The sequence below is a fragment of the Halichoerus grypus genome, chromosome 6, assembly GCF_964656455.1.
Source record: "Halichoerus grypus chromosome 6, mHalGry1.hap1.1, whole genome shotgun sequence".
Lineage (NCBI taxonomy): Eukaryota > Metazoa > Chordata > Mammalia > Carnivora > Phocidae > Halichoerus > Halichoerus grypus.
This window is the reverse complement of record NC_135717.1, coordinates 120,541,342-120,569,273: the sequence shown is the minus strand read 5'-3', so window position 1 is coordinate 120,569,273 and position 27,932 is coordinate 120,541,342. Positions and strand designations below refer to the sequence as shown.

The following is a 27,932-nucleotide window of genomic DNA, read 5'->3' as shown; positions in this document are numbered from 1 at the left end:
GGACTATGCGTGTGTGTGTGTGTGTGTGTGTGTGTGTGTGTGTGTGTGTTCTCATTTCCGCTTCCCCTTTCTGAGCTGGCAACAGCAGTTTAATGAGGACAGAGAGAAAGGTACAACATACAATATGATACTTTGTCACTGTCCTCACTCAGATCCCCATACCTGGGAAGGGCTTGGCCCCACTTTGCTAACCACTATGCCTCAAACTCTGCTCTCTACGCGCGGACAGGTGAGTATAATTTTCACCTTAATTTTAAGACTATACTGATTTGGGATGGTGCCGGGAGACAGGAGAAAACAGGCAGGAGAGAAATCAGGTTGCCAAGAAAAGGGAAAAATCAGGAGAAAATCTCCCACATCCCTGACTTCAATCCCTGACTGTGCTTCTCAGAACAAAAAGGACCCTTTACTTTTTTTTTTTTTCCTTCTTCCTGTTATGGGAGAGGTACTCTATATAGGATCACAAAACATGGGTTCTTTTGATGGTGTGAATTACTATTTAGGAATGTTTCACCTTTTTCATGTGGGAACTTCCTCTCTGTCTTGCTATGCTCCCTTGTGCTGTAACTTTGAAAGGTTCTCAAGGAGAAGTTTCTCACTTCACGGCAGATCCCATTCTAGTGCTCGTAACTGGGAACTAGTAGGAACACCTCGCCTAAATCAGTGCTGTTTTGTGTGGGTGTGACTACTCTCCTCCAAAGCTGCAGAAGAAAGCTGGCCAGGAGATAAGCTACAGCAAGATGTGTTGGGAGTAGACACGAGGAAGAAGTCACACAATTGGACAGTGCCAGGCCAATTTAACTGGAAGGCTCAAGAGGGATAACCACCTGTGGGGATTGCTTCTCAGGCTGTACATCTCGGAGATGGCTAGAGGGATCCGGTGACCACTTAATGACTTACATCATCTCGGGTGGGGGAGGGTCTGTGCCCCTCCAACATCCCTTGTCTTAGTGGCAGCCGAGCCGAGCATATCACCACCTACACGACTTTTGGGGAAGGTAGAGGAGTGGAAAGATCCTCCACACTGGGGTTTTCCCAGGCCCCTGCTGTGCTGCTGAGCTTTCCAGTGGGTGGAGAAGAGGCGGGTGCTGACACAGAACAGCAACAAGATAAAAGAGCCCCCCAGAAATGGTTTGATAAGATCATGAAGATTTATAAGTACTAGTGACTCTATCACAAATGGCTGCCTGTCTGGGCAAGGGGACTTTTTAGACAGTATGTGGCAGGTGCTGAGGTTATCAGGTTGGAGACTGGAGGCTTTCAGCTTGTGTGTCCAAGCTGCAGATTAACAGTTGTTAGGCTTGAGTGATTGGAGCTAAAAACCTGGTGTGATTCTCCTGTAACAGGAAGCATTACTAGGAGGAGTATAGGCCGGGTTTATTATCTATCTCTACTAGAATATTATCAGAGATAACAAGCAGATGATATAACAAGAGGGATTGAAGGACATCTAACAAAAGAGTTCTTATTCACGGGCACCCCGGAGAGTTTAGAAACTCTTCACAGCCCTACTAATACTGTTTCTCATAACTTCCCCTGGTCCCTGAAAGGGGGATGGAGCCCTGGGATTAAGCATCACATAGTGGCCCTGGGAATCAACACACTCATTTTTAGTTCAGGGTTTCTAATAGAGAATGACTCGTATTCTAATGGAGTTTTGGAGAGGAAGTTTGGTCCCAGCTTAGATCATGACTCATGGGTCCACCCTGGGCTCCAGTAAGGGAAAAAGATCAGACACTTATGGCCACTTGATAACTCGCAACTCTTCTGCTTTCCACCTAAAGGACAAAACAAAAGTGGGTATTCCAGTACCCACGGTACTTTGTACCCTACCCACACCCAAGCCCAATGCAGAAAGGCCTAAACCCAGATTCTGATAAGAAAGGGTGTAGACCATTGTGAAAGAAAAAGAGGGGAGATTTAAAATGAGCACCTGAGGGAAAGAGTTGCATTCCCATGCAAACAGGACTGAAGAATTGAAGACTTGGATTCACCGAACTAAGAAATCCGCTCACCCTTACTCCTGTCTCCAGACCAAGCCATCTGCAAACCAGGGCAGGTAAACGGATGTTTCTTCATCCTGCTGTCTTTGTAGCCCATTCAGGTGAAAAAATTTAGTGTCTCCCAACACTGAGAGCACAGGATTACCCTTTTCCAAATGTATAACTTTAATGTTTCCCATGGAACTTCACGAGTCTTCCATAAAACTCATTCAACTGTGGAAGTGGGCATAGAGAAGAAAAAGATGGAGAGCAAAAGAGGTTTTAGATGGTCTTCTTTCAGTATTTACTCAGCTGAAATTATTTATGGGAGAAAGAGGGTAAGAGAGGAGGGTAAAATAGTTACATTCATTCATTGGAATTTTTCTTCATATTATTTATCAAATAACATCCCCCTTTTTCCCCGAAATAGATTGACCTGCTGCTTTAGACCATAGGAGGCTCAGAATGCTCAAATGCTATACTCAGGGGAATTTTCGTTCTGAAGGTCTTCTCAACTGCAGTGATATAGAAGAGAACTAGAAATTAGGAATGTATTTCCTATCTGTGAAGGAATGTGAGAGCATATCACAGGTTGGGGGTGTGTGCTGAACAGGGTGCAGTCAACCTGGCTTGAGGTGGAGGTTGTCCTATCTACAGAGAAATGGCTGTCCTGGGATTTCCCACAGCCCTTTGCAATGGCGGTGATACGTGCCTATCTTGGCTGTAAATGCGGATAAGATGCAGAAGGTCTTATGGGCCCCATCATGGAAACTCTGTTTCCTTTTTCTCTCCTCCCACGCTTGTTTTCACTCTCAGTCCCAGTTTACATGCCCTGCTTGGGTGTAGGCACAATACAGACAGAAGAGAAGAGAGGTCTGTCTGATACGTGTTCCTGGGAGGAGGCCCAGAGTGGAAACCAGAGTGGCATGAGGAAGGCAGTGTGATGTAAAGGAAAAAGCATAGACCTGGGGCTCAGATCTTGTGAGTTTCAGTCCCATTTACAACCTTAATAGTCTATGTGATTTCAGATAAACCTCCCCCTCTCTCTTCCTCTCCCCCTCTCTCTCTTTGCACTTTCTTTCCACCCCCCACTCCTTTCTCTTTTTCAAAATGACTGACCAGGATTAGATGATCTCTCGGATCCCTCTTGGCATAAAGTAAGAAGGAAGGAACTACTTGCAGTTTATGTTTTATCTCTGCTCAACAGCAGCGTCCCTCCTTCCGCATCTGGATTTTACATCCACTACTGTATCCTGCTGCTCACTCCTTCTTCCTTCTTATTCCTGAAAGTGTTCTGACTTTAGTGAATGGTTTAGACTGAGGGAAAATTAACAATAATAATTGCTATCATTTATTAAGCACTTCCTTTATATTTCAGGGACTTAATATCCATTATCTGATATTGGCCCCCAGTAGCCCAACAAGTTGTGTTATTACCTGTTTTACATATGAAGAAACTTAGGTTTAGAGGGGAAAGGTGATTTTACCAAGGTACATATGCATTAAGTAGATACTGTGATTCCAAACAAGGCTAACTCTGATCCCAAGGCCCTTGCTCTTCCTACAGTTTTCCTTCTCAAGAGTTGGCCCTCCTTACTGGACCCCTTAAAAATATCCCCATGAGACACCTGTAAGCAGAGCTGATATTTGGCAGGTACAAATTGGTAGACCCATAATGATTGTTAAAATATTTCCATACCAGTTTATGATAAGTATCAATTGCCCCCAGCTCACTGAGTGCCCATGACCAACCCGACAATCCCAGCTCTTCCCACAAGGTTCCCCAGACAGGCACCAGAAACTCAATGCCATATACCTGTAGGACCCAGCTACAGGGCTGTGACTGGTGTCAACTCTGATTGGTCTGTGCTGCTCTATAGCCATCCTTAAATGTTCTGAATGGCACAAAAATCTGGAAGCAATGTGGAATCCCAGGCAGACTTTTTGCTCTCAACTAGAACCTAGTTGGACCCTTGCTGCTGAACCGCTCTGTGAGCCCGACAAAGGCAAAATTGCTTCACATAATCTAGTTGGGAGTTAGGAAGGAAAACTATGCTAATAACCAAACAAAGCAACACTTCCTTCACTAAGATTATCATAAAGCCAAGGGTAAATTAATTTTGGTTTATGCTGCCTCTTCTATACGAGGCTATAAAGGGGAGAGTTTATGTAGCATGTGAAATGGAGAATTTACTGAAATAGTTTCTCCTTTCTTTTATCCCAAATTATATGTGCCACTGATACTTGGGTGAAGATATTAGGCTATTTTCTTGTTCTATAATTAATGGAAAGACCATACAACTAGAGTCAGACCAACCTGAGTTTAATTCTCAACATTATAAGATCCTAATTATATGACCCTGGATAAGTCACATATGTCCCTGAGCTTCACATAACAATAGTTAGCTCAAAGGTGATTGTCAGGATTAAGTGAAATAGTTTACAGGAAGGTTTTATGGATAAATATACAGTACTCTGTACATCCCAGTTGTTTTAGCACCTATCACTTTGACTGGCCAGTGTTAATATATGCGGAATCTCTGACTACATCCCTTAGAACACAGACTGGAGGTATATGGTGTACTCAATGCAGTAATAACGACAGACCCATAAAGGTTTCCTCCTGCTACTACACTTGCTGCTTCTGCTGATGATTTGTGTTAGAAGATACTCCTTTCCAAGCTCATAACTCCTGAATCTTCTTTTGTCTAACTTCGATCCTGTCAGCTGAAATTTCTGCTTTGAACTATAACATCCTCAAAACAAAGAGAATTCCCTCCTGCTCTATTTGTTGTAGTCAGATTCCAGAACATTGGCCAGATTGTGGAGAAATATTTAGGGAGTGAACCTCTAGAGATATGTAGGAAAGAGGAAAGGACGAAGGGCTGGAAATGAGAGCAGAAGGGAAAATAAGGCTTTTAAAGAGTGATTCAGGTAAATAGCAATAGAATCAGTGTGGAGTTTTTTGGGTTGGGGGGTGGGCAGTTAGTAGGAAAAAATACCAGCAGCCCAGGACTTCCTTCCTCACAGGAGTTAGATTAAATATAATATCAAATACAATAGATTAAATACAATAAACCAGCATCACGAAAGATGGTTCTCAGATTCCAGAAGGAACTTCTGACCAAGGAGTGGAAACTTCGAACGGAAAACTCTGAAAAAATATTTTTTTAATTTAAAGGATTTGATAGTTTAAGCTTTATAAAATTCAGTGTGACCCCTATGTTTCATCAACAAAAGATCAGCGTGACTATGCCCCAAGCCTCTTTTCTCTTCACTACAAGGTATAAAAATACATATACATTAGGATTTGAGACCCTGTGGAGAGTCGGGAGCCCCTGTCCCATGACATGTGCTAAATGAGGATAATTTTTCAGCACCGGCATGATTCTCGCTCCTCTGCAAGTACAACATCTGCTGAGCCCCTCCTGCTGCAGGTACCCTGCTGGGTCCTGAGATGGGGCTCGGGGGAGGGGTTACAAGGAAGGGGGCATGGTGACCAGACGGGTGACAGCTTCCCTCTTGCCGCATGTGGTGTGAGTATATGTGCTAGTTGTTAGAGGTGGGGAAGAGAAGAGATGACTTGGATAGGCCTTCAAAGTGTAGACAGAATTTGTCTGGATAGAGGGGGAGGTGGATGAAACTGCATAAAGTAAAGGAAAAGTAGCGGAAATGTTCAAACAGTGCTGGAGCTCAGTGAGCAATGCCTAACAGAATCACACTCCTTTGGGCTCCTTCTGGGCCTCCCCCATTCAAGACTCACCACTTTCCTGAGTCCGTGGAAGTTGGAAGTGCAGGCACCTCATAAATCAGTGTCGCTGTGGAAGGGACTCTGCCAAATGGGAAGTAACACCGGAGGCCACGGGACCATTTCCTAATGCTTCTGGGGAAAACCATGCAAAAACATTTTCTTTTCCAGGTATTACCCATACAGATATTTCAAACTCAACTAGAATAAATTCAGATGCATTGGTATTGAAGGCAAATTTGTACAACATTGACTCCTGCCAATTCATTTTCAAGAGGATGAAACTGCTGCCCAAGGAGGAAACCTAACTGACTTGCCAGAGGTCAATGAATTGGACCAAAAGGTTAAAAGAATGCCCACATCTGGGGCACCTGGGTGGCTCAGTCGGTTGGGCGTTTGCCTTCAGCTCAGGGTCATGATCCGGAGTCCCGGGATCGAGCCCAGCATTGGGCTCCCTTCTTGGCAGGGAGTCTGCTTTTCCCTGTGACACTCCCCCTCTTGTGCTCTCTCTCTCTCTCAAATAAATAAATTTTTTAAAAAATCTTAAAAAAAAAAAGAATGCTCACATCTACTCTGATTCTTAGTAACTACTCTTTTTGCTGCTCCCAACTCTGTTGTACATATAGGTTTACGTGTTTGTATGACTTAGCTGAAGGAACTATGTCCGGGCCCCCCTCTCTATTACAAGGAGCCCCAAGACCTTCAAAGGTGCCATCTGCATGCACCCATCCTGCACGTACCCATCCTGCAATTCTTTTTAAAGCTGTCACCGCTGATGGGCTTGCCTGATATCATTTGCCACTTCCTCCAGATTCCCACAAAGAATACCCAGTTTCTTATCTCTCAGCAACATAGCTTCCTCCTGCGATCTCTAACCAGACAGTTCTATTCCTCCCTCCCTCATAATATCACTGTGCTCATCTTGTTCCCATATAACACCATGAACAGGTCTCTGTGGCAGAGATCAGGGGGAAATGAACTTGTTCAATTCCCTGGGCCCACGTCCAGTCTGCCACATTTGAGATTAGCTTAGATGTGCCTTGCATCTTTTCTTTGACTTCATGAAGAAGGTTTGCTAAGAGCTGGGCTTTGAAAAGTGCAGTGTGTCAAAGGCCGAGGGACAGGAAGATGGAGAGGGAAAAGAACATGAGAAAAGCATAAGGTTTAAAAGGAGATAAGCATTTTCAGGGGGCAAAGGGGAAATTAGCCTATATGCATGCAACGTATTTTCAAAGATGCAGGACGAATGTAGAATAGATTCGTATCACAGAGGATATCGAAACCCAAGTAGAGGTCTCTATCTACCATCTCAATTAGCGAGATTCTGGAACTGCACTAAGCATTATGGGGGTTCAGCTATAAAACGGCACATCGGGAGTTAAAATACCAGAAGCATCAAATTTTAGGGCATAATCTCCCAGTTGAGAAACTGAGACCAGAGAAAGGGATCGAATTTTCCAAGGTTATACCACTAGCAAGTGGCAGAGTAAAGTGCAGGAGTCACATCTTCCTTCTTTCCGTCTTTCCTCCTTTCTTTCTTTCTTTCCTTCCTGCCCTCCTTCCTTTCTTCCTTCATTCCCCCCTTCATCTTCCCCCTTCCCTTCTTCCTTCCCTCCTTTCTTCCTGCCCTCCTGCCTTCCTTTTAAATTCCCCTCGTTACCAAAAAAGTCCTTCTTTGTGAGCTGAAGAGTTCTTATGATTTAGATGAGGTCCATTTACTCTGGGAATTAAAGACAGTAGGCAAGTCAGCCTTTGACATTTTCTTTTCTGGACCAACTGACACCAACCTACTCAATATTTCGAAGGTGTAGAATTAGGTAAATAAACCCTGACCAAGGCTTTTTAGATTTCCTAAGTTCTTTCTAGTGGCAGTTTCATCCTCTTTTATCACCTCGCAAGAGCTCTGACTGAAGGGCAAGTTTTCTCTGCGTCCCCCCTTTGTGGTTTCCCTGTGTCACAAGCTGAATTTATTCATTTAATTGCCCTTAAAAGGCCCAGGCAGTGGACAAAGAGCCAGGTGCTCAGGGTTAACAACCTCTCTCCTTGGAGAAGACTGGGTGGTGGGCTGGACCCGAAGTGAAAGAATTTAGATGTATCATTCTTCTCTGGATATGTTTTGTCTCTAGCAAGCAGAGGCATCCAAAACAATTTTATTGCCCTAGGAAGGCGCTTTAGGTTCAGGATGGTCCTTTCAAAAACAGCTATTTTAGGGCCTCCATGGTTCCATGCCTCCCTAATGATTTTGTGTTGAAGTCTTTAAAGAATAGAAGTCTCTGGAAACTGGCACTCTTCTTATTTTTTTTCCTCTTGCTTTCCCTTACTGCAACAATTAAGAGCACAGCTATGAGGATGGAGCTGTTGACGGCAGCTCCGGGGAGCAGAGGGATGAGCCAGTGAAGAGCATTGGTCGGGCTCCTCCGTGTCCACTGTAGCAGGCTGAGTGTGGCAGGTGAGGGAGAGGCAGGAGGATGGAGCATCAGCCAATGAATGTGCATTGGCCTCAAGGCTTTTTAAGTCCTAGTCGGACAACTGAGAGATTCTTCCCCTCTTTCTTCCTCTTTGAATAAGTGGCTAGTGCCATCGGAACGTATCTTTTGGAAGAACACAGAGATGTTGAGCAGACAGTGTTAAATGAAATATACATGGCATCAATGAACTGAGGAGCTAACTCCTAGCTATGGAGAAACCCACGTTGACAAATTAGAAAGGAATGACCCTGAGGGTCGTGACTGCTCATTGAGTAAGGCAACGTCTCCCTGTTGTTTGTATTATGGGATTTTTTTTTTTTCCCAAGAGAAATCTTACATGGACCCCTGATATATAAAACAGGAAACAAAACAAAACAAACAACAGACTCAGAATGACAGTAGTTGGAGTGACATCCTGGCTGTGGCACCTTGGAGAAGTTGTCTAAAATTTGAGATCTGGGAATTCTTCATGTATCTTTATGAAGAACAAATAGAGTGAATTTTATCAATTGCCGATTTAAAGATATTCTAATTATAGTGGGAGAGTCTGAAAGACAACATTCTTAAGGATTAAAGAAAGCTGTTTTCTAAGGCAATATGCCAGTCGTTGTGAGAGGTAGCAATTCTTTAAGTTAGGAAGAACTTTCTCAATGTCCCTTAAGTCATAAGATGTTTGAAGTTCCAAGATTCGCTGATTTGAAACACTTGCCTTGGTATATGTCAGAGCATTGGGGGGAAGGGGTGCAGGGGTGGGGGGAGACAGAGGAAGGGCTGGACAACTCCCCCCCCCTTCCTGAATGGGCAGAGGGGTCATGCTCCTTCATTCATAGCTGGGAAGATGTTGGGGCAGCCCTGGGGTAGTTTCTGAACAGAGGATGGGGGAGTTATCGCTGTATTTCAGCCCTCAGAGCAGCATTCCTGTGCCGGGAGACCCTGAAGTCTGAGCTGGGGCCATGGAGGGCTCTGTGCTGAGCCCCACATCCTGGGAGAAGCGGCGGGCCTGGCTCCGGCAGAGCCGCCACTGGCAGACCCAGGTCCTGGAGGAGGAGGCCGCGGCTGCCCTGCAAGATGTCTCAGATCCTGAGCCTGCCAGCCTGGATGATGTTTTTCAGGAAGGTAAGAGGCAGTTAGACAGCAGACAGCCTTGCACGTGGCCTCGTGCCGGGGGAAAGGTACCAGGAGCCACAGGTCTGCAGAGTGTCTGCAGCGGGTCCCTTGTTGAGGCTGGGCCTTCAGGGAGGCTCATTTTGATGGGTTCAATGCATTTAAAGGAAGAAGAGTAAAGTAATAAAAAATATAAATTATGGGAGAGAGAGAGATAGGCATAAGATTAGGAAAAATAAAGCACATTTTTGCATCATCCCAAGAAGCTGTCTATAAGGGCCTGAGGTCAGGGTTCTCTTGAATGCTTTGGGGTGTTTTTATTTTGCTTAGGCAACACAGTGATGCTCAGTTTGGATACCTGGACTCTGGCTGCAACTCTGCTGCTAGCAAGTGGTGTGACCTTTGGCAAGTCACTTACCCCATATTTGTCTAATGGAAGTGGTGGTACCTGAAGTCATAGTAGTACTTTTCCTCCATGCCTCTCAGAGTTTCTTTGAGGTTCGAATGAGACTACAAACATAAAAGTTAAAAAAAACAAAAACATAAACAAAGCAAAAACAAAAAAACCCTCATATAAATAAACCCATCTTTGCTTCTCTGGCAAAAAACAAAAGCACGAACCCAAGATTGTGATTTTTTGTTGTTGTTTTTTTTCTTTTTATTTTATTTTAAGGAGAAAGATCCACCCCTGTTCCCAAACCTTGGGGAGAAGGGAGCAGTGGGCCTGTGATCCTGGGCATTTTCCAGGTTCTGGGAGGAAGGGGGCGGGAGGCAGAGAGAGAAGCAGCAGCCACTATTTTTATACATGGGTGTATTCCTCTCCTATCTTAAAGAAAAGTTTTATGGGGAGGAAAGTCTTAGGATGTGTCTCACATAAGGATACACTTGCAGAAGGAGGTGAGCTGCAGGGAGGAAGTCTGACCTCCTTCAGCTCTCACGGTGCTCTGACCTCTGACATTTCCAGGGAATCCAGTCAACAAGATTGAAGACTGGCTGCAGGATTGCGGGTAAGTGCTGGAAGGCCCTGGCAATGAATGTGGCAGATGTGTGGATACGCTTGCGGGCACTGACTCTTGGGAACTCAGAGACAGGGAAACGGGTTTGATTTGGGCCTAACAATTAGAAGTGAGGTTGAAATGGTGGGGGGTGGCGGGGGCAGATTATAAGGGTTTGGGGTGAGTGTTACCTGTAACTGGGCCTGGGCTGTAAATGAAGTTTACTCTGGGCTGAGACGAAATTAGGGTGGGGGTCTGGAAATCCAGTCTGGATGCGGTCGAAAGCCCAGAATGACGGAAATGCGCCGCTCTGGGGACTGTCTGGGCTGAGTTGCAGATCCCTATTCTTTCGCTTCTCCTTCAGACTGGAGTCTTACACTGTGTAACAAAAGAGGAGTTAGACACCTCATTGTTCTTATGATCACAGGAATTCATCACTGTGTTTATTTCTACTACAGAACACAGGATGATGGGCTAAAGGTTTACGCCAGTTATTCAAAGCAGTGAAGAACGGGAGCAGGTACTTGAAGGCAAAATGCAGTATCTCCCTCCTCGGAAACACTAAAATAGGAGGCCCCACACCTCATCAGTACCATTTTAGGCTCAGTCTACCCAGACACAGAGGGAAAGCTTCTGTGCCCTATTTAAGCCTGATCATTTGTGTGATAATTCTGAGAATTTATAACTCCTGCCTGCTCCTTCTTTCCCCTCCAGGAAGGTTCCAAACTTTATATAGCCTTTAATCTGAACTCATCCATTAATGCCATCCTTGCTTATTTGGCAGGAAATAAATAGCACTGAATGATGTAGGGCTGTTTATTTCAACTCTGCCCCAGAAGGTAATGCCAGGAAGGATTTATTCTGTGTTTTTGTGGGTTTGCAAAACATACTGTCCTTATTGTCCTGACCTGGTTCACAATTCATTGACTTCACAGTCCGTGAAGGGTCCTCAAAGTTCAGGAAGGGAAGGGATGGTGGTAATAGGAATGTTTGCACATTTTGGTGTGTCACAACTGTCCTAGGATTTGGAATGCTTCACTTGGTATCTATGGGAGAACCAGTCAGCTCAGTTAATGTCTTTATGTCATTAACTACTCTTGAGTCAGTTTACATCGCTAATTGTTGACAGCGCATTTGCTGATGTCTGATTGTCTAAATGGCTTAGAAGGGGGCCAAGGAGTTTAAAATATGCTCCTTGACTTCAAACATACTACATTCTAGCTGAAAAGAATAAATTCACAGGAATATAAGATTGTAAACTCCAGAGATTACCTTTCCCCACCTATATTCCACAGAGATAAACCCAAAACTTGTGCTGAAAAAGTGGTCTGGTGAGTCAAAAGGCTCAAAGAGTTGAGCCTACCCTTGTGCTAACTATCCATGTAACCACTTGTCAGAAAAAAACCAAAACTCCTTCTATCTCAGACTCCTCGCCAAAAGGTGCAGACTAGAATAATAATGTTTCAAAGTTTCTTGTGAGATTTAAATGAGATAACATATGCACAAGTGTTCTCTGCCCTGTAGTAAAACGTGAGCAGTGAGGTTTATAAAGGAGAGGCTTTGTGCTACTTTAAAATAGTTCTGCCTATAGACTTAGGATCTATCTGTCTAAATCTCGTTGTTTCTCAGAAAAGTATGTCCAGAAGTGATACACACCAACTCTATGATAGTGATTATCGCTGGGAAGGAAAAAAGTAGGAAGGAATGGGAGTAAAATGAAACTTTAGTTATATTTTTAATATTATATTTATATTTTTATTAACAGAGATCAGAAATGAACATGACAAAACATTTACATGTGTGAAAACAGGGTGGCAAGTGCAAGGGTGTCTGTCACATTTTCTTCCCCTTTCTATGTGTTGAAAAAATGTTAATATTTACACTTTGAAAAGCGCACAGGAAAGTCTCTTAACACACATTTGTCTCTGCAGGGGGAATTTAGGTTCATAAAATAGTTCCCGTTTTCTCTATTTTCTAATCCTCTCTAATATATATGTAATAGTTTTTAGTTATATGGGAAAATTAGAAAAATTAAAGGCTGATGATGGTTGATGGTAGCGAGAGAACACTGGATTGTGATAATAGATGATGAAGAAGAGGGGGGAAAGGCATTCCAGATATGCCATTCTGAGTCACACAGTGTTCAGTTCTTAGGCTGTCAAGGCCACAGAGGAAGGAAGATGAACAAGGAACCTACATTCACTGGACATCCGTCCACTCTGTTGACAGGTGCCTGGGAAGCACTTTTCAAATTTTACTTCAAGAGTGTATAGTTCGCATTTTCTTTCCAATGCCAAACAGACATCCTCTGGTAGCAAGACGGTTTTGTTTTCTGACAAGCTCTCCAAGAAAGCCCACCAACTTCCTGGGTGATTGAGAGTCAGTGTCTCTCAGTGTATTGAATCTAGTGGCGGACCATTCTGCTGCAGGTCAAGATCATGTATATCTTTACCTGTCCTTTTGCTTCTTCCTCTTAAGGCTCTCAGGGGAGGTTCTAGGACATGAATGTGTTGCTTGTGAATCATTGGAGGTAGGGTTAGGAGCCTCAAAATCTTCTGTGTGGACCTTAGCTTAAATCTCTGCAGGCAAAACCTATGGAAATTGCTGGAAGAACCTAAAAATAGTCACATCCTTCTCACAATCTGATCCTCCTTCCTACTTTTGTTTATGAATTGAGTATACAGGAGGAGGGGGACCTTGGCTCTTCTATTCTAGACTTGAAATGATGCTAAGGGATCTTTCAGTGGAAGACAGAGAGGGAGGAGCAGCTATAGATCTAGTCCCTAGTCATCAATTTTATGTCCTAAGCAATAACCTATGAAAGGCCTGGGACTTGGGCAATGGCTATGAAGTTTTAAATCGACTTCAGTTCGATCAGTAGATCCAGGCGCATGTCCATACTTCTGTGGTAGATTCCACACACACAGCCTACTGTCCCAAGGCTCATCCTGGGCTGGTCCTCAGAGAATACGTATCTGCCTGCTAGGGCACAACTAGAGAAGAGAAATGTAGGAAGAACACCCAACAAAATTTGTATCTAGTGAATAGTACTGAGTTTTGTTTGGACAAACCAGAAATTTTATCAGAGGTATTTTTTTTTTAATTTCAGAAGGAAGCTTTCTTTTAATTTTTTTAAAGATTTATTTATTTGAGAGAGAGGGAGAGCATGGGCGGGGGGGGGGGCTGAGGGAGAGGGATAATCTCAAGCAAGTCCCTCGCTGAGCACAGAGCTGGAAGCGGGGCTCAATCTCACAACCCTTAGATCATGCCCTGAGCCGAAATTAAGAGTCAGACGCTTAACCGACTGAATCACCCAGGTGCCCCTATCAGTGGTATTTTTTTAATGTAAATTTTATTGAAGTATAACGTATGTATCAATAGCATTTTTCTTTTTAATGCAACTGTAGTACAACTCAACAGGTAGGAGTTTCAGCTATGCTGGGTGAGTCGGTTCTAGAGATCTGTACAACATGGTACCTGTGGTTAACAGTGCAGTATTGTGCACTTCAAAATTTGTTGAGGGTAACTCTCATGTTAAATGTTTTTACCTCAAGAAAAAAAAGTCAAAGGGAAGCAAGGAGATTCTGGGAGATGTTAGATATGTCTGTTACCTCAACTGGTAATGATATCATGGGTGTTTGCATATGTCCAATCTCTTAACATGGTATACATTCAATATGTACACTTCTTTGTATGTTATACCTCAACAAAGCTGTTAAAATAATAGCCATGTAAGTTATACTGAAAAATAAAATACTTACTGAAAAATAAACAAAGCCCCATGAATTTTCTCAAAGAGAATACATACGCCCATGAAACTTGAAGCAGAACATTACCAGCATTCCAGAAGTCTCCTTCTGGAAGGTCTTCTTCCATTCACTACCCTGCTTCCAAGGGTAACCAATAACCTGACTTATAACATCATAGAAAAATTTTGTACTTTTTAAACTTGCTATAAATGGAATCATACAATATGTGCTGTTGTATTTTTTAATTTTAATTTTTTATTGAAGTATACTTGACTACAATATTTTATTAGTTTCAGATGTACAACATAGTGATTCAACAATTGTATACATTATGAAATGCTCACCATGATGGGTGTAGTCACTATCTGTTACCACACCAAGTTTTTACAATATTATTGACTAAAGTACCGATGCTGTACTTTTCATCCCCATGACTTATGTATTTTATAACTGGAAGTTAGTACCTCTTTCAATATGTAGTGTTTTATATCTGTTTCTTTTACTCAGCATTATGTTTGTGATGTTCGTCCATGTTTTTGCATGCAGTGACAAGTCATTTTTTTTTATTGTTGTGAAGCAGTAAATTGTTTATTTATCATATAATTTATCCACTTTACAACAGAGATTTGGTGTCTCCCAGTTCTGGGTTATTATGAATATTATTTCTCTTGGTGAACAAATACAGGCATTTCCATTGAGTGCAGACCGTGGAATACTAGTGTGTTTTAGTTGTAGTTACAATAACAGTCAGCTTTGGCCCTTGCATTAATGTGTAGCTGCAGCCAAGTATTAAATACAAGAGTAAATCTCAGTATTCTAATAGTTGACTATATAAGTTATGGTGGGTTTTTTTGGAGTAACAGTAAATATAAATTTCTACTGATATTTATAATGGTCTAGAGACTAACATTTATGTTTGTGATATTATCTTAAAATACATTTTTATGTAATTATGTTAGGAAAAGCAGCCATATTTGTAGTTCTAGTTATATTATTAGAGTTACCCATTCTTAGTTAGCTTGGATATTGTTTCACGTTTTATAATGTACCTTGATGTACGGTTTTTTTTTTCACGAAGAGATAAAAATGCAGATTTTGGAAAACATGGTTGATTTTTCACTACTGAAAGGAAAGCATCAATAGAAGATGTCTACCCATGCAGTGATTTATCCTGTAAAACTTAAACACAGCTTGATCTATAGATGTTCAATTAGTAAACCCATTGCTATTATTAAACATTTCATTGAGTGATTACATACTGAGATTACATTCAAAGCATCATGTGCAACTTCCCTTTTAAAAACTTTCAGGAAAATGAATTCTATAAAACCCATAACACATTAGTCCTTGAAGCGGACTTAGATAATGATCATAGCGAGGCATCCAAGTCCCCTGTGTAATATTTGAGAACAGAACAGCAGCCAGGAAGCAGGAATGCAAGCCAGGAGCTGTGGTTCCAGTTCACCACTTTCCATAGACTGCTTTACTCACCTTCTTAGACACAGAATTCTTCCTTGTTTGTAAAACTGAGTTGTTTCTTGCCACCCTGTATGCTGATTTCGGTCTATTCCTCTTGTGGAGATGGTAAAAGTTTGATAAGACCCTATCTTAAAATGTAAAATTACAATCTGTAACCAAGATGCCATTTCTGCTGCTTCTTGAGAGATATGATCATCAGCAAGAACCTGCTCAGAGAAAAGGAAGAAGGTGTGGGAAGCTAAGTTGACCTCCTAAAAGTTGAAAAATATCAGTATTTGTATCTGTGATGGCCCCAAGCCCCTGCTTATATAAATGTATTTCTCTGGTTTTGTTTCTATATTCTGTCTTTCCAATTTTACCAAGCACCTGTAGACTTGTTGCTCGCCAAGCCGACTGTGGACAGTGTGGTCAGTACAATGGCAGCCCACTCTACAGTGCATACACATGTACAAAAAACATGGTACGGTGCAGCACAAAATCCCGTGCTCTCCAGTCCCACTTCCCCTGGCTACTTTGGTGAACTTGTCAAGTAACTACTCTTAGTTTGCTTCAACCTAGAAGCAATTAAATACTGCTGAATCTCATTGGAAAATTGTGTGAACTTGTGGGACACATCTGAGGAAAAAGCCCCTTGGAAAATATAATTGTTTCCCACCTGTAAGATTATTTTTGGTCCTCAGATACTCTGAAGAAGGGTTTTTTGAGGAAACAGGACAGTCAAGCTACAATGGTGAGTACAGCTCTGTTCTTTCTTCTGTTGTTCTTCTACCTGGATAGTAACATGGCTCTGTGTGTGTGTGTGTGTATATGTACATGCACGTGTATATGCAGGCATTAAGAATGTTGACTGCCTTTTCACTGTCTGCAAAACACCTATTGGTGATCACAAGGCAGTCCAGGAGATCCAAAAGATGGAGTAAACATTGGCTCAGAGCTGACAGGCTGACTAACGCTTAAAGACTATCTTCTGTTAGTGGTTGCTCAGCTAACAACCACTGCTATGGGAAAAGAGCTTTATAAGATGTGTGTGAGTACACACCCCCATGTGCTCACTATCTGACAGAGGATTGTGTCCACGACTATATGATATAGGGGACAGGTTAATTACAAGTGATTGTTTATGTCTTTCTAAATCAAAATATGAATGTGATTTCTGAGGTAGTACATGTAGAGCTGGGGGAAGTTCTGCAAACATGATGTCTGACGTGATTACGTGGTTATAAATGTTCATATATATGGGTGTGTGTGTGTGTGTGTGTGTGTGAGCACAAGCCTATTCTCTGTGACTTTGCTTTATTTGACAGGGTGCCTCAGCCGTGGAACCAGCTTTGAAGATGACTTGACCCTCGGAGCAGAGGGTAAGTGGCACAGCCTTCTGACACTGGAATCAAGGAAGAGGCTAAACAGGAGATAAATTAAGGGTAGAATGAAAGGGGGAAACTGTAGAAAGAAGCAACCCGTTCCCTGAGGTCTTACCTGTAGGGAAAGAGCAGTCTCGTTATGATCTAATGTAAAGCTCTTAAAGCTTCGTGTGCCCAGAAATACTCCCTCACCAGCCTGACATGACATCAACCAGTCCATCATTAGGGCTCTCATTTGTCCCCTGGAAAGACAACACATAAAGTCACCATAACACTGGTTGCCCAGACATCTTTGAAACTGTTGTCTGTATAGGAAACCCAAAGCAGCCTGAACACTGGGTGTAAGCAGGAGACCACACTGAAGGAGAGAAGAGCTTGAATAAAGGATGGAGATATAGAAACCTAACAATGTCTCCTGGGTCCTGTGGAGACTCAAGCAGTGGGGCAGGAACACTAGCCTAGAGGGCTGAATGATGTTCTCTTCCTCGGGACAGAGAAACTCTTGCCTCAACACCAGTCATGGTGTCTAAGTTCAGAGGCTCAGGACCACTTGCTCCCTGCCATATCTGCCCCCCTTCCCGGTCTATGTTTGATGAACTTTAGATACTCCCACAAAGAACAGAGTTCATGGGGTTCAGCTAGCCTGCAGTAGTGGCAGAGGGGAGTGAAGGGGGCTAAGTGTTACATTGAGAGAGGCAGCTTAGGTGATTTTCATGTTCCCTTCTAACTTTCTCTTTGCCTTTCTGTTCCTTGTCCAGCCACACTGTTGGCCACCAATGGCAAAGTCTTCTCCAGGTAAGTGTTAGGTTCACCCAGACTGAATGATGTCTTCTTCAGGAACTACTGAACTGGTGTAGGTATCAGAGACAGATGAAAAATAAAGAGCTCAAGAGTCACAAGAGAGAGTGAGATTTTCCAACCAGGAACGAGGCCCTAGACTGAGTTTTCCCAGTAGACAATAGAAGGTACCCAGCAGGGAGTAAATATGCCCAGCGGAACGTCTTGGATCCAGGGTGCAGACTGCTTACAAGCTTAGGGTAACATCAACTCTGATCCCTGCAGGAGTTTCCTAGACCCATCCCGGCCCTGGCAGCTCCTCGATCTTGGCTGCAGCTTGGCTTCCAGCAGCATGACTGGTGGCACCAACAAGACTAGCTCAAGGTAGGTACTGGATTTGGCAGGGGTGTAAGGGTGGGGAAGAGGAGAGGCCCAAGAGAATGGAACCAAGAACCATTGTCCATTTTTTTCTGGGATATCTTACTGAAGGTTTTATACACTCACATACTTGAGAAGTATGACCATATTTGCTTCAAGAACACTGGGGGATGTGGAGGAATCTACTGCTCAGAGCTGGATGCTCTATAAGATAGAGGTGACCTTGTACCCCAGCAGGTGTAGCATGGGGATCATCACAGTCCCTGGACTTACAGTAAGTGCTCAATCAACAATCAATGAAGGTATTGATTGGTTGATTGAATGAAACAATAAAATATTAATTCACTAGGGCAATATCATATCTCCTAATGCAGGCCAGGCATTACTATGTGGAATTGAAAAAGATGAAGCAAAGTGCTTGCCCCCAGGAGCTCAACAATCAAATACGGTGAACAAAAGGCACATGCAAATAACTTTAAAACAAGATGGAAAGTGATGAAAACTAATGTGGTATAATAGAAAGTATTTGGAATTCGGTGTCAAAGTTTGAATTTGAGACCCAGTCCTCGGATTTATTAGCCATGTAACTAACTATCTGTAGTGATTTGTCCTTACTGAGCCACAGCTCTGGCCACACCCCACTTCAATTATGTCAGAATCTCTGGAGATGAGACTCGATATCTGCATGTTTTTATTGAAATACACTTAACATACAAAGTTGTATTCATTTCAGGTGCACAACATAGTGATTCCACAATTGTATACATTATGCTGTGTTCACCATGATAAGGGTAGTCACCAGCTGTCACATACAATGTTATTACAGTAGTACTGACTATATCCCCTATCTTGCACTTTTCATCCCCATGACTTATTTCTGTGGAATGGGTAGTTATTGAGCTCTCATGTCACCCAGCTTGGTGGTACACAGATTTGGATGTAGATACATGTGAGTACCATACCGAGAGAGAGACAGAGAGAACTTGATCTGTAATGCAGGGCTTCTGTCCTGAAAATAGTGCTACGAAGGGGTCTACCTTTCAAAATCAGGTTTTGAACATACCTACACTGGTTAATTTTTACCCTCAGGGTAAGAATAAAAAGAATTTTGTGTTTCTTACACACTTTCTGCCTAGAAGTCCCACACAACCATGAGGTGAAGCTGGGGAGCAAGCTGCAAAGCCCTTGGCAAAAGCCAGCCAAACCATAGTGTGTGCAGGTGGGAAATGACTGGTTAATAACATAACCACAAGATTTCTTTAAATCTAGAATGCTTTTGATTCTTCAAATCCCTCTCATAGCAAATTTTCATTCATATGTTATGATGTTTAAAGTACTGCGATAGGGGTACCTGGGTGGCTCAGTCAGTTAAATGTCTGCCTCTGGCTCAGGTCAAGATCCCGGGGTCCTGGGATCAAGCCCTGTGTCCCACTCCCTGCTCAGCAGGATGTCTGCTTCTCCCTCTACCTCTACCTCTGCCCCCGACTCGTGCTCTCACTTGCTCTCTCTCTCTCTCTCAAATAAATAAATAAAATCTTTAAAAAATATATAAAGTACTGTGATAGAATCTAATTCAGTTTTTTAAACCAAGGCTGGATTGTCATTCCCATGTTTCAGACAGAAAATGTAGGTTCAAAGAAGTGAAAGTTTTTCTCAAAGTCAGAATGGAAGGTAGAGAAATGATCGGAAAGATAGCTCAGTCTCCTGACACGTTTCTTAAATACTCTGGATGACCCTGTAACTCAAAGTTGCCCCTATTTACCAAACTTCCTCTTTTCAGCATCTCTGAGATTCTGGACAAGGTGCAAGAAGATGCAGAGGATGTCCTCTTCAGTCTGGGCTTTGGCCAAGAGGACCACAAGGACACTTCGCGGATTCCTGCCCGATTTTTCACCACCCCGTCTCAGGCCAAAGGCATCGATTTCCAGCTTTTCCTGAAGGCCCAGGTGCAGAGGATAGAGATGGAGGACCCTTGCCTCATGCTGGCCAGTGAGTGTTCCCATGGATCTGCTCCACTTCTCTGCCATTCACAACAGGGATCAGTGGCTCCAGATCCTACTTTCTCTCAGTCAGTTTCACTCCACCCTTTGTCTCCTGTGTCTATTTCCTGGCATGTTGTTTTCAGTGAAGATGGAGAACTTTGATGTATGCTTCTCCCTCTTAAAGAAATAGTCATCAAGAGACCTCATTTCATTATTGCTTTCTTAGGCCTTCTTTCCTTTAGCTGAATCAAATGAGAATAGTGTCTTTAAATTTTATCCCTGTTTTTATTTCTCAGTTGGAAGAGTAGAATGTTCCTCATTTACAGCCACTGTATTTTTGTTTGTTTGTTTTTGTACAGCCACTGTATTAAAATCATTTCCTTTTAGGGCAATGTTCTCAAAGTTCTCAAAGTTAGATATGTTAAATTGTCCAGGGACTTTATAAAAATTCATATTCGTAAGTTTTTTTTCCATAGAGGGAAAGGCTCAGGAGTATTTATTTTAAACAAGCACACGGGATTCTTATGTATAATCCTTAGATCACATCCAGGGAAACAATTATTTAAGTTGTCCTGATTTCATACTAAGGAAAGATATGAGAGGATTTCTCTAGCTAGATGAGGCATAAAAGACTCTATTTGATTCTATACATTAGAATATGTTTCAAATTATATTCTCTACACCCCCAATATGATTGTATTTCAGATTCTTTGCATCAGATTCAACTTAAGATAAGCTTGTTAAACCACGCTCCTGAGCTCTACCTGTTGCAACAAAGATTTTGAGTTGGAATATTTTCACAACATTAGATGATTCTTATGCACACTAAAATTAGAGTATAATTGATTGATTTTATTTTATGTGCCATGAACATAACTAGGTGTTAAATTCTGGAAGAACAGACTAGACAAGAGGAACATGATTCTTAAGCCTTTTGGAAGCTTACAGTTTAAGAGATGTATGGCTTATCACAGTGCTTTTCAAACATGGATGTCCATATGAATTACCAAATGGTATTGTTAAAGTGCTTTGAGATACAGTCTGAGATTCTACATTTATAACAAGTTCCCAAGCAGTGCCAATGCTTCTGGACTAGTGACCACACTTTGTGAAGCAAGGTCTAATTGAATGATAAAGTCGTAAGTGCGAGCCCCACATTGGGCATAGAGTTTACTTAAAAAAAAAAAAAAAAATGACATCAAAATTTCTGTACCCTAGTCCATTGGCTAGTAATTGCCATTTTTCCAATTTGTTGATACTCCCTTCTAGAACCCTAAAGTTTCGTTACTGTCTAAGAAAATGAGGTTGGTTTTGTCCTTTTTTCTGTCATGTTTGTCATCTAAAGCAAACAGTAATCGAAGCCATTGTTTAGAATATACTGACAGCAGAAAGGATATGTAAAATCAAGATATAGAAAAGTTTCTCATCCCATATAGAATTAATTTTTGGACTGAAGGAAAATATCTATTCGGGATGGGAGTCAAGAAGTCAAGAAAGTCAAGAAAGGGGATCCTGGGTGTGAGAAATCTAAATGGGAGAAACACTGGTGGGGAAAATGGCATCTTCCTTCTGAATTTTGAGCCTTAGGAAGGCTACTGAAGGAAGACTTACAAGAGATAATTTGCTGATGAGCCCCAGATTCACCATCTTCAACCCTTGTGCCCAGGCAGGTTTAAGCAGGTGCAAACACTGGCGGTCACTGCTGATGCCTTCTTCTGTCTCTACTCCTATGTGTCTAAGACACCTGTCCAAAAGTTCACACCATCCCACATGTTCTGGAATTACAACCCAACTGATGTGCCATCCATCAGGATTCTGGCTCCAGAACCTGAGCCTCACTCACCCAGAGAGCGCCTCCGGAAAGCCATCTCCAAGATGTGCCTGTATACAAGCCCCCGAGATCGGCTGTCACCATCCCATAATATCCCCAAAAGGAACAGTTTGGACCAAGTGGTGTGGGAAGTGATGGACAGAGTGAGAGGAGAGAAGCTGGTCTTCCAGCAAGACCCTGGATTTGGGCCAGGCTCAGAAGAAGATCCTGTGCCCCTCATCAGGGATGCAATGCTGCCCACTTCTTCTGGTCCATGTGCCCTTTACCCCAAAGAGGAAACACAGCAGGTGTTGTCCCCAATGCAAGCACCATCACAAACTCTGGATCCTAAACCAGAGGCAACCTGTTGCAGGCATTCTCTGCCCGGAGCAGATCTACAGTGGAGCACAGACCCTGCACCGGTAAAGAGAGAGCTGTGGGGTCTACAAGCCACCAATAAGGAAGTCCATTTGGCCAAGGATGAGACTTTCTGGAAAAGGAAGAGCAGAGCAAGAAAGAGCTTGTTTCAGAGGAATCCCATGAGCAGGACGGTTAAGTCATCGGAACTGTCCATCATCCAGCAGAGCCAAGAGCAACCAGCACTGCACCAATCTCTAACCCAGCAGCTGCAGGACACTTGTGACTTGGAGGAGGTGAGAGGGTTGGGGGCAAGAGAGAGGCTGGCAGAGAAAGGTTCTGGATTCTTGCCTTTCGGAAAAGGGAATCCAGGCTCTCTGTCCTCACCAGATATACCAATTCTTGAATTACATTCAGAAACCTTTGGGAACAGGTTAATAGAGAAGGAGAAAGATAAATGGGCTTGATTTCTTAAGATCATCCAGGTTTTCAGAGCTTTTCTAATTCCTCATCTGATCTGATCTTCATTGAAGTTCCTCATCGAGCACACCTCGCTCTATTATTTGTGGAATCCGCAACAGAGTACAAATAGAGGTTGGTTACACACTAAGCTAAACACTATTAAATAAAATATGCTCTCTTCTACCTTAATAAATATATAACCATAAAGACATGGAAGTCCAGGTTCAAAGTTAATATTCTCAGATTCTTAGGACTTCTGTGCTAGAACATGGCAGTGTAGGCAGAGCCACTCCCCAGCTCTGGCCTAGCCCCTTCTCTTCCCATGCCCAGATCTGTCCTAAACCATTAGGGACATTGCACATAGATGTGTGAGCACCCAGCCTGCATATCCAAAAGCCACACACCCTCTACCCACAAAAATAGCCATCTACTGGTCATCACTCATGCCTGGGGCTGCATACACTAGTAGAGAGGTTGACCCTTTAAGACAACAGACACCAGGCAAAACCAGTGCAATTCCCTGAAGCAGACTTGGGGGGGCATCTGAGCAGCATATTCGGGTATCCTATGTAACCAGAGCATGTTCTAGAAGGAGTAGTGCAGGATCCAGGTGGACACGTCCTGTCGGTCCACCAACTCTTCATCCTGTGCACTCTCAAGAACTCAAGACTCCTCTTGCCTGGGACTAGCACCAATACTAGCATCAAGTGCTGAGCTCCCTTGGGAAAGCTCTCAGATCCTTGCCACAAGGGAACCTGTGATGATTTGCAATATTGTTCGCATATATGTCACCTCTCATTGGACATAGAGCTGCACCTCAACTCCTGCCTTCCTCACTACTGCATTCCTGCCACAAGAGAAGAAGCCGAGTCTCTCAAGTACACTCAGCCTCTTTCCCCTACGGCTACCTGCCATCCAACACCTCTATGCACTGGCTCTGAGTTCTGCTGGGATCTTGGTTACAGGTGCAAAGCCACAGTGAGGAGGGAGAGCTGCTGGCCCAACAGTCCCAGACACGCCCACCTGTATCAGACTTTTGCTGGCAAAGACTGGAGAAGTAAGTGGGTCTCTCTCTCCTTTCTTTCTCTCTCCCTCCTGCCCTCCCTCAGGCAGTGAGTCTCAAACCTGGCTACATGTTATAATTACCCAGGAAGATTTTTTTTTAAATACCCACAACAAAGGGTCCCACATCCTGTGATTCTGATTTCATTGATAGGGCATGGAAATCAGTGCCTGATTTTTTGTTGTTGTTTTTAAGCTCCTCAGATGATTCTATTATGGCTGGTTAGATACTTCTCTAGATCAGTGGTTCTCAGACTTTAGCCTCACCTGGAGGGCTTGCTAAAATACAAATATCTGGGCCCCAAATCCCAGAGTTTCTGATTGAGAAGCTCTGGGCAGGGCCCAAGAAGCTGCATTTCTAACAAATTCCCAGGTGATGCTGCTGCCGGTCTGGCAACCGTCTGAGAACTGTTCTAGGGTTCTAGAAATGTATAACCTTACTATTCAAACTGTAGTCTGCAGGCCAGCAGCATTAGCATCACTTGGGATTTTGTTAGGAATGTGGAATCTCAGACCCCACCTCAGATTTAAGGTATCACAATTTTATCAAGATCCTAAGGTGATTTGTTTGCATGTTGAAGTTTGAGAAGTGCACTGCTATAGTTGTTTTAACAGATGGGAACCAACCATAAAGAGCTTCATCCCGGCTCCTGCTCATAACTACATTCTAATCCGCCAACATCACCACATGGGGAAGACTCCAAGTATCTCACAGCCATGCTCCCTTAGGCTCTGAGTTCCTTCCTGCAGTGAGGACCTGACATCCATAGCTCTCCTTCTCTGACAAGGGAACTCACATAGGTGGTTACTGCAGCTAAAATGTCTTTCCTTTCGCTATGAGTTTTGAGCATTAACTGTATCAGAGGTATCCCTTATACCTTTGAATGTTTTGGCTAAAGATCTGTTATTTAAACCAAGTATAAATGAGGCTCCTATAGTTTTTACCACCTATCCCCTAATACCACAGAGAAGATGGCATCAGGAATAAATAAATAAATAAATAAATAAATAAATAAATATTATAAGATAGTAGAAATTGATATCCTTCTTGAATCAAGTCAATGAGTCTTGCTTAGAGTTCCCTCTGTTTTGAATGTCTTAAGTTTATTGCACTTCCCGGCCCAATAGTTATTTTGGGTCAATACTCTAAATTTGCAGTGTTAATTGTCCAGCATCACAAAACTTTACACTTCTAGCTCTTTTAATTTTAATTCTCTGTGATTTTAGGGCCCTAGTCACTCTTCTTTCTCTCTTGCTCATTACTTTCATCTCCAGGGATATAAATTATATGTATACAGTAGTCACTCACAAAAGAGGTAAATATCAGAAGGCAGCAATATAATATATTGAATATATATATATATATATTTGGGAAAAGTTTAGGATATGGAGTCAAATGACCGACACTATACTAATTCCGTGATTTTGCAAAATTCACTTGACTTTAATTTTATCCTACATAATAGGAGATGTAGAGTTTCAACACCTTACAGGGAGTGTGTGAAGGTAATATAACATATTAGAATAATAATGGATGTTGCTGCAGCTGCTGCTGATTTTAGAAAAGGTAATCATGGGCATAAAATATTTAGATCAGTGATTCTCAATCCTACAAGATTTTTTTGAATTGCTCTTTTCTGGACTCCAATCAATAGACTTAAATACAAATCTCTAAGGTTTGGACTTGGGCATCATTGTTTCTTCTTCTCTTAAAACTTTCATATTGCTGCATAAGAAGCCACCTAAAATGCAGTGGTATAAAGAAAAAGTTGTTCCTTTTTTGTCACTATTTTGTGGGTTTACTGGAAGGTTCTTCTGCTTGTCTCACCTGGGCTCCCTTATGCAGCTGGTTTTGGCTATTTGACTGACCTGGACTGAAAGGTCAAAAATAGACTCCCCAACATGTCTGGAACATTGGTGGTGAGCGGCAGGGGGCGCCCTCTCCGTGTGTTGTGTCATTCCTTGGCAGTCTGGCTTGTCTTATGTGGATGTTCAGCAAAAACTGAAATTGCAATGCTTCCTTTTACGGATGTGTGGCAAGTTTCATAATGTCCCCCCTACCACATTACTGGTTAAATCAAGTCACAAGGCCAACCGAGATTCAAAGGGAAGGAAAACAGACTACATTTTAACAGAGTGGCGAGGTCACAGTGCAAAAAGCCATGTTGAATGGGAGGGTTGTTGTGCCATCTTTATAAACAGTCCATCACATTGACTCCGGTGCACCATGAGGGTGAAGAATAACTGCTTTAATCAAAGGACTTTACCCTCGCATATTAAAGATGCACTGAGGGTAAGCCTTCATGCTACAGCTCATTCAGACTCAGCCACAGCATCTGAATTTGAAAAGGAAATTAACTGGTAGGCTTATCAAATTAAAATAGAAAATGTGGAATATGTCCCTACAGTTTCTATGCCAATAACCTAATTTATTCTAAAATGCAAAGCTTTGCTCAAGTGTTATTTGTCCAGCAGATGTCAGCCTCGCACAAGAATATGCCAAGATACCCACCAAGGCAGGCTGGGTGCAGGACCTATCAAGTTATACTTTTCCGGGCAATACCTGCAATATCCAGGACACCAGTTCCCCTCACACATCTGCCCCACGTTTGGCCAACTGTCAGTGTACAGAAAGATTAGAACTGAATTGCCAGGGAAAAAATATTGCTAGGAGCTATATATTTCAGATAATGAACTAGATTCCATTTTCCTCTAGGGTTATAGGATCTCAGCACAGCACAAGAGATTGTGGTTAGAAATGGATCACTACATCAAAAATTAATGATGTATTGTATGGTGACTAACATAACATAATAAAATTAAATTAAAAAAAAGAAATGCTGTATCTCACTTATTCTAAGGTGTGCATTTTTCCACATTTTAATATCTCTGAGATAGAAAGGGTCTTAACATTGGCAATGTCAGCCAAGGTCTCTAATTTTTTTCCTCCTTAGTGAAATATAAAATAATTGAGTCTTGCAAAAGATGGCTTATCAGATTCAATGAAACACAGTAACTTTAAGAAATTAAATGTACTTATTCTCTCAGGTAAATGAGGAAATGATTTCACAGATTTCCCTTCTGTGATTCCCTAGAAGACTAAGAGATCTCTTCTTCACTGACACAGTCTTTGGCTGAGATGGGGGTCACAGTGGTTCCCAAATCTTTCAGATGTTCCATACATTAGTTTAATCATCTTTTCACAAAGCTATGAATTATCTCTCTCAATCTGCTCCTCTATCACTCTTTAAGAGATCACAAGAAGGGGGGAATACCTATGAAAGCACCTCAGGACTACCAAGATTAAAAGTTATGTGATAGGGCACCCAGGTGGCTCAGTCATTAAGCATCTGCCTTCAGCTCAGGTCATGATCCCAGGGTCCTGGGATCGAGCCCCGCATCGGGCTCCCTGCTCCGCGTGAAGCCTGCTTCTCCCTCTCCCTCTCCCTCTCCCACTCCCCCTGCTTGTGTTCCCTCTCTCTCTCTATCTCTCTCTGTCAAATAAATAAATAAAGTCTTTTTAAAAAATTTTTAAAAATAGAAGTTATGTGATAAATATGGAAGGGGGAAATTCACTCACTACCATCAAAGGCAGAGCAAGCTGGGGCAGTTCCTCAGATCGACTGAGAAACAAGTCCTCTCTGCCTCCTCCAGGGTCTATAATTATCTCCCAGGGATTAACGACCTCCCAGGAGCTCTGTAGCAAGTCCCAGTCTTCACCGACGACTTGTCACCAAGCATGAGAGGGATGTGAGCATGAGTAGGAAGGGGTAACAACCCCCAACCAGCCATAGGGTCCAGTTGTGTAGTCCTCACGTTGCACAAAGACTCTCAAAGAGACAAAGGGGGTTGAAATTCAGCTCTGCTGTGCTTACCATCCAAAATCTCAAGGGTCTTCATCTTCTAAGAGGGAGTTCCTTTTTTTTTTTTTCTAACTCATCTACATAAGGTGAGTGCCTTTCTGTGGTTAACAAAAGGGGACCTTCTCTTAAAAGAGGATCTTGTCCCCAGCTATCAGCTTTCTTCCCTTCCACTCTCTCATTTAGTCTCTGCAGGAGAAGAAGTCTTAATCTTCCTCCCAGATCTTAGGAAACGATGACCCTCATCATTCCTCATAGTTTGCACCATATTCAAAAATGTCAGATGCACAGCCCTTTCTCTTAGTGCCCCGTTGCTGAAATTTAAGCTGTTTGACCTTTATCAAGTTTATAAGAGGCA

At 42.6% G+C, this 27,932-nt stretch overlaps 1 protein-coding gene across 5 annotated transcripts; it reads left to right on the top strand.

Annotated features, from left to right (window-relative positions):
* Positions 1 to 76: 76 nt before the first annotated feature.
* On the top strand, positions 77 to 26,398 carry TESPA1 (thymocyte expressed, positive selection associated 1). Of its 5 annotated transcripts, XM_078076101.1 has the most exons (13): positions 77 to 229; positions 1,967 to 2,059; positions 5,267 to 5,419; positions 5,902 to 6,073; positions 9,100 to 9,314; positions 10,267 to 10,309; positions 16,206 to 16,255; positions 16,830 to 16,883; positions 17,645 to 17,681; positions 17,949 to 18,047; positions 19,822 to 20,030; positions 21,690 to 22,486; positions 23,618 to 26,398. In XM_078076101.1, the coding sequence occupies exons 5-13, from the start codon at positions 9,152 to 9,154 to the stop codon at positions 23,711 to 23,713; spliced, it is 1,548 nt and encodes a 515-aa protein (XP_077932227.1). In that variant the 5' UTR covers positions 77 to 229; positions 1,967 to 2,059; positions 5,267 to 5,419; positions 5,902 to 6,073; positions 9,100 to 9,151; the 3' UTR covers positions 23,714 to 26,398. The 5 variants fall into 5 exon arrangements, with proteins under 5 accessions (XP_077932227.1, XP_077932224.1, XP_077932226.1 ...); XM_078076098.1 differs by lacking the exons at positions 1,967 to 2,059; positions 23,618 to 26,398 and having other exon boundaries at positions 21,690 to 22,861; XM_078076100.1 differs by lacking the exons at positions 1,967 to 2,059; positions 5,267 to 5,419; positions 23,618 to 26,398 and having other exon boundaries at positions 21,690 to 22,861.
* Positions 26,399 to 27,932: the final 1,534 nt, after the last annotated feature.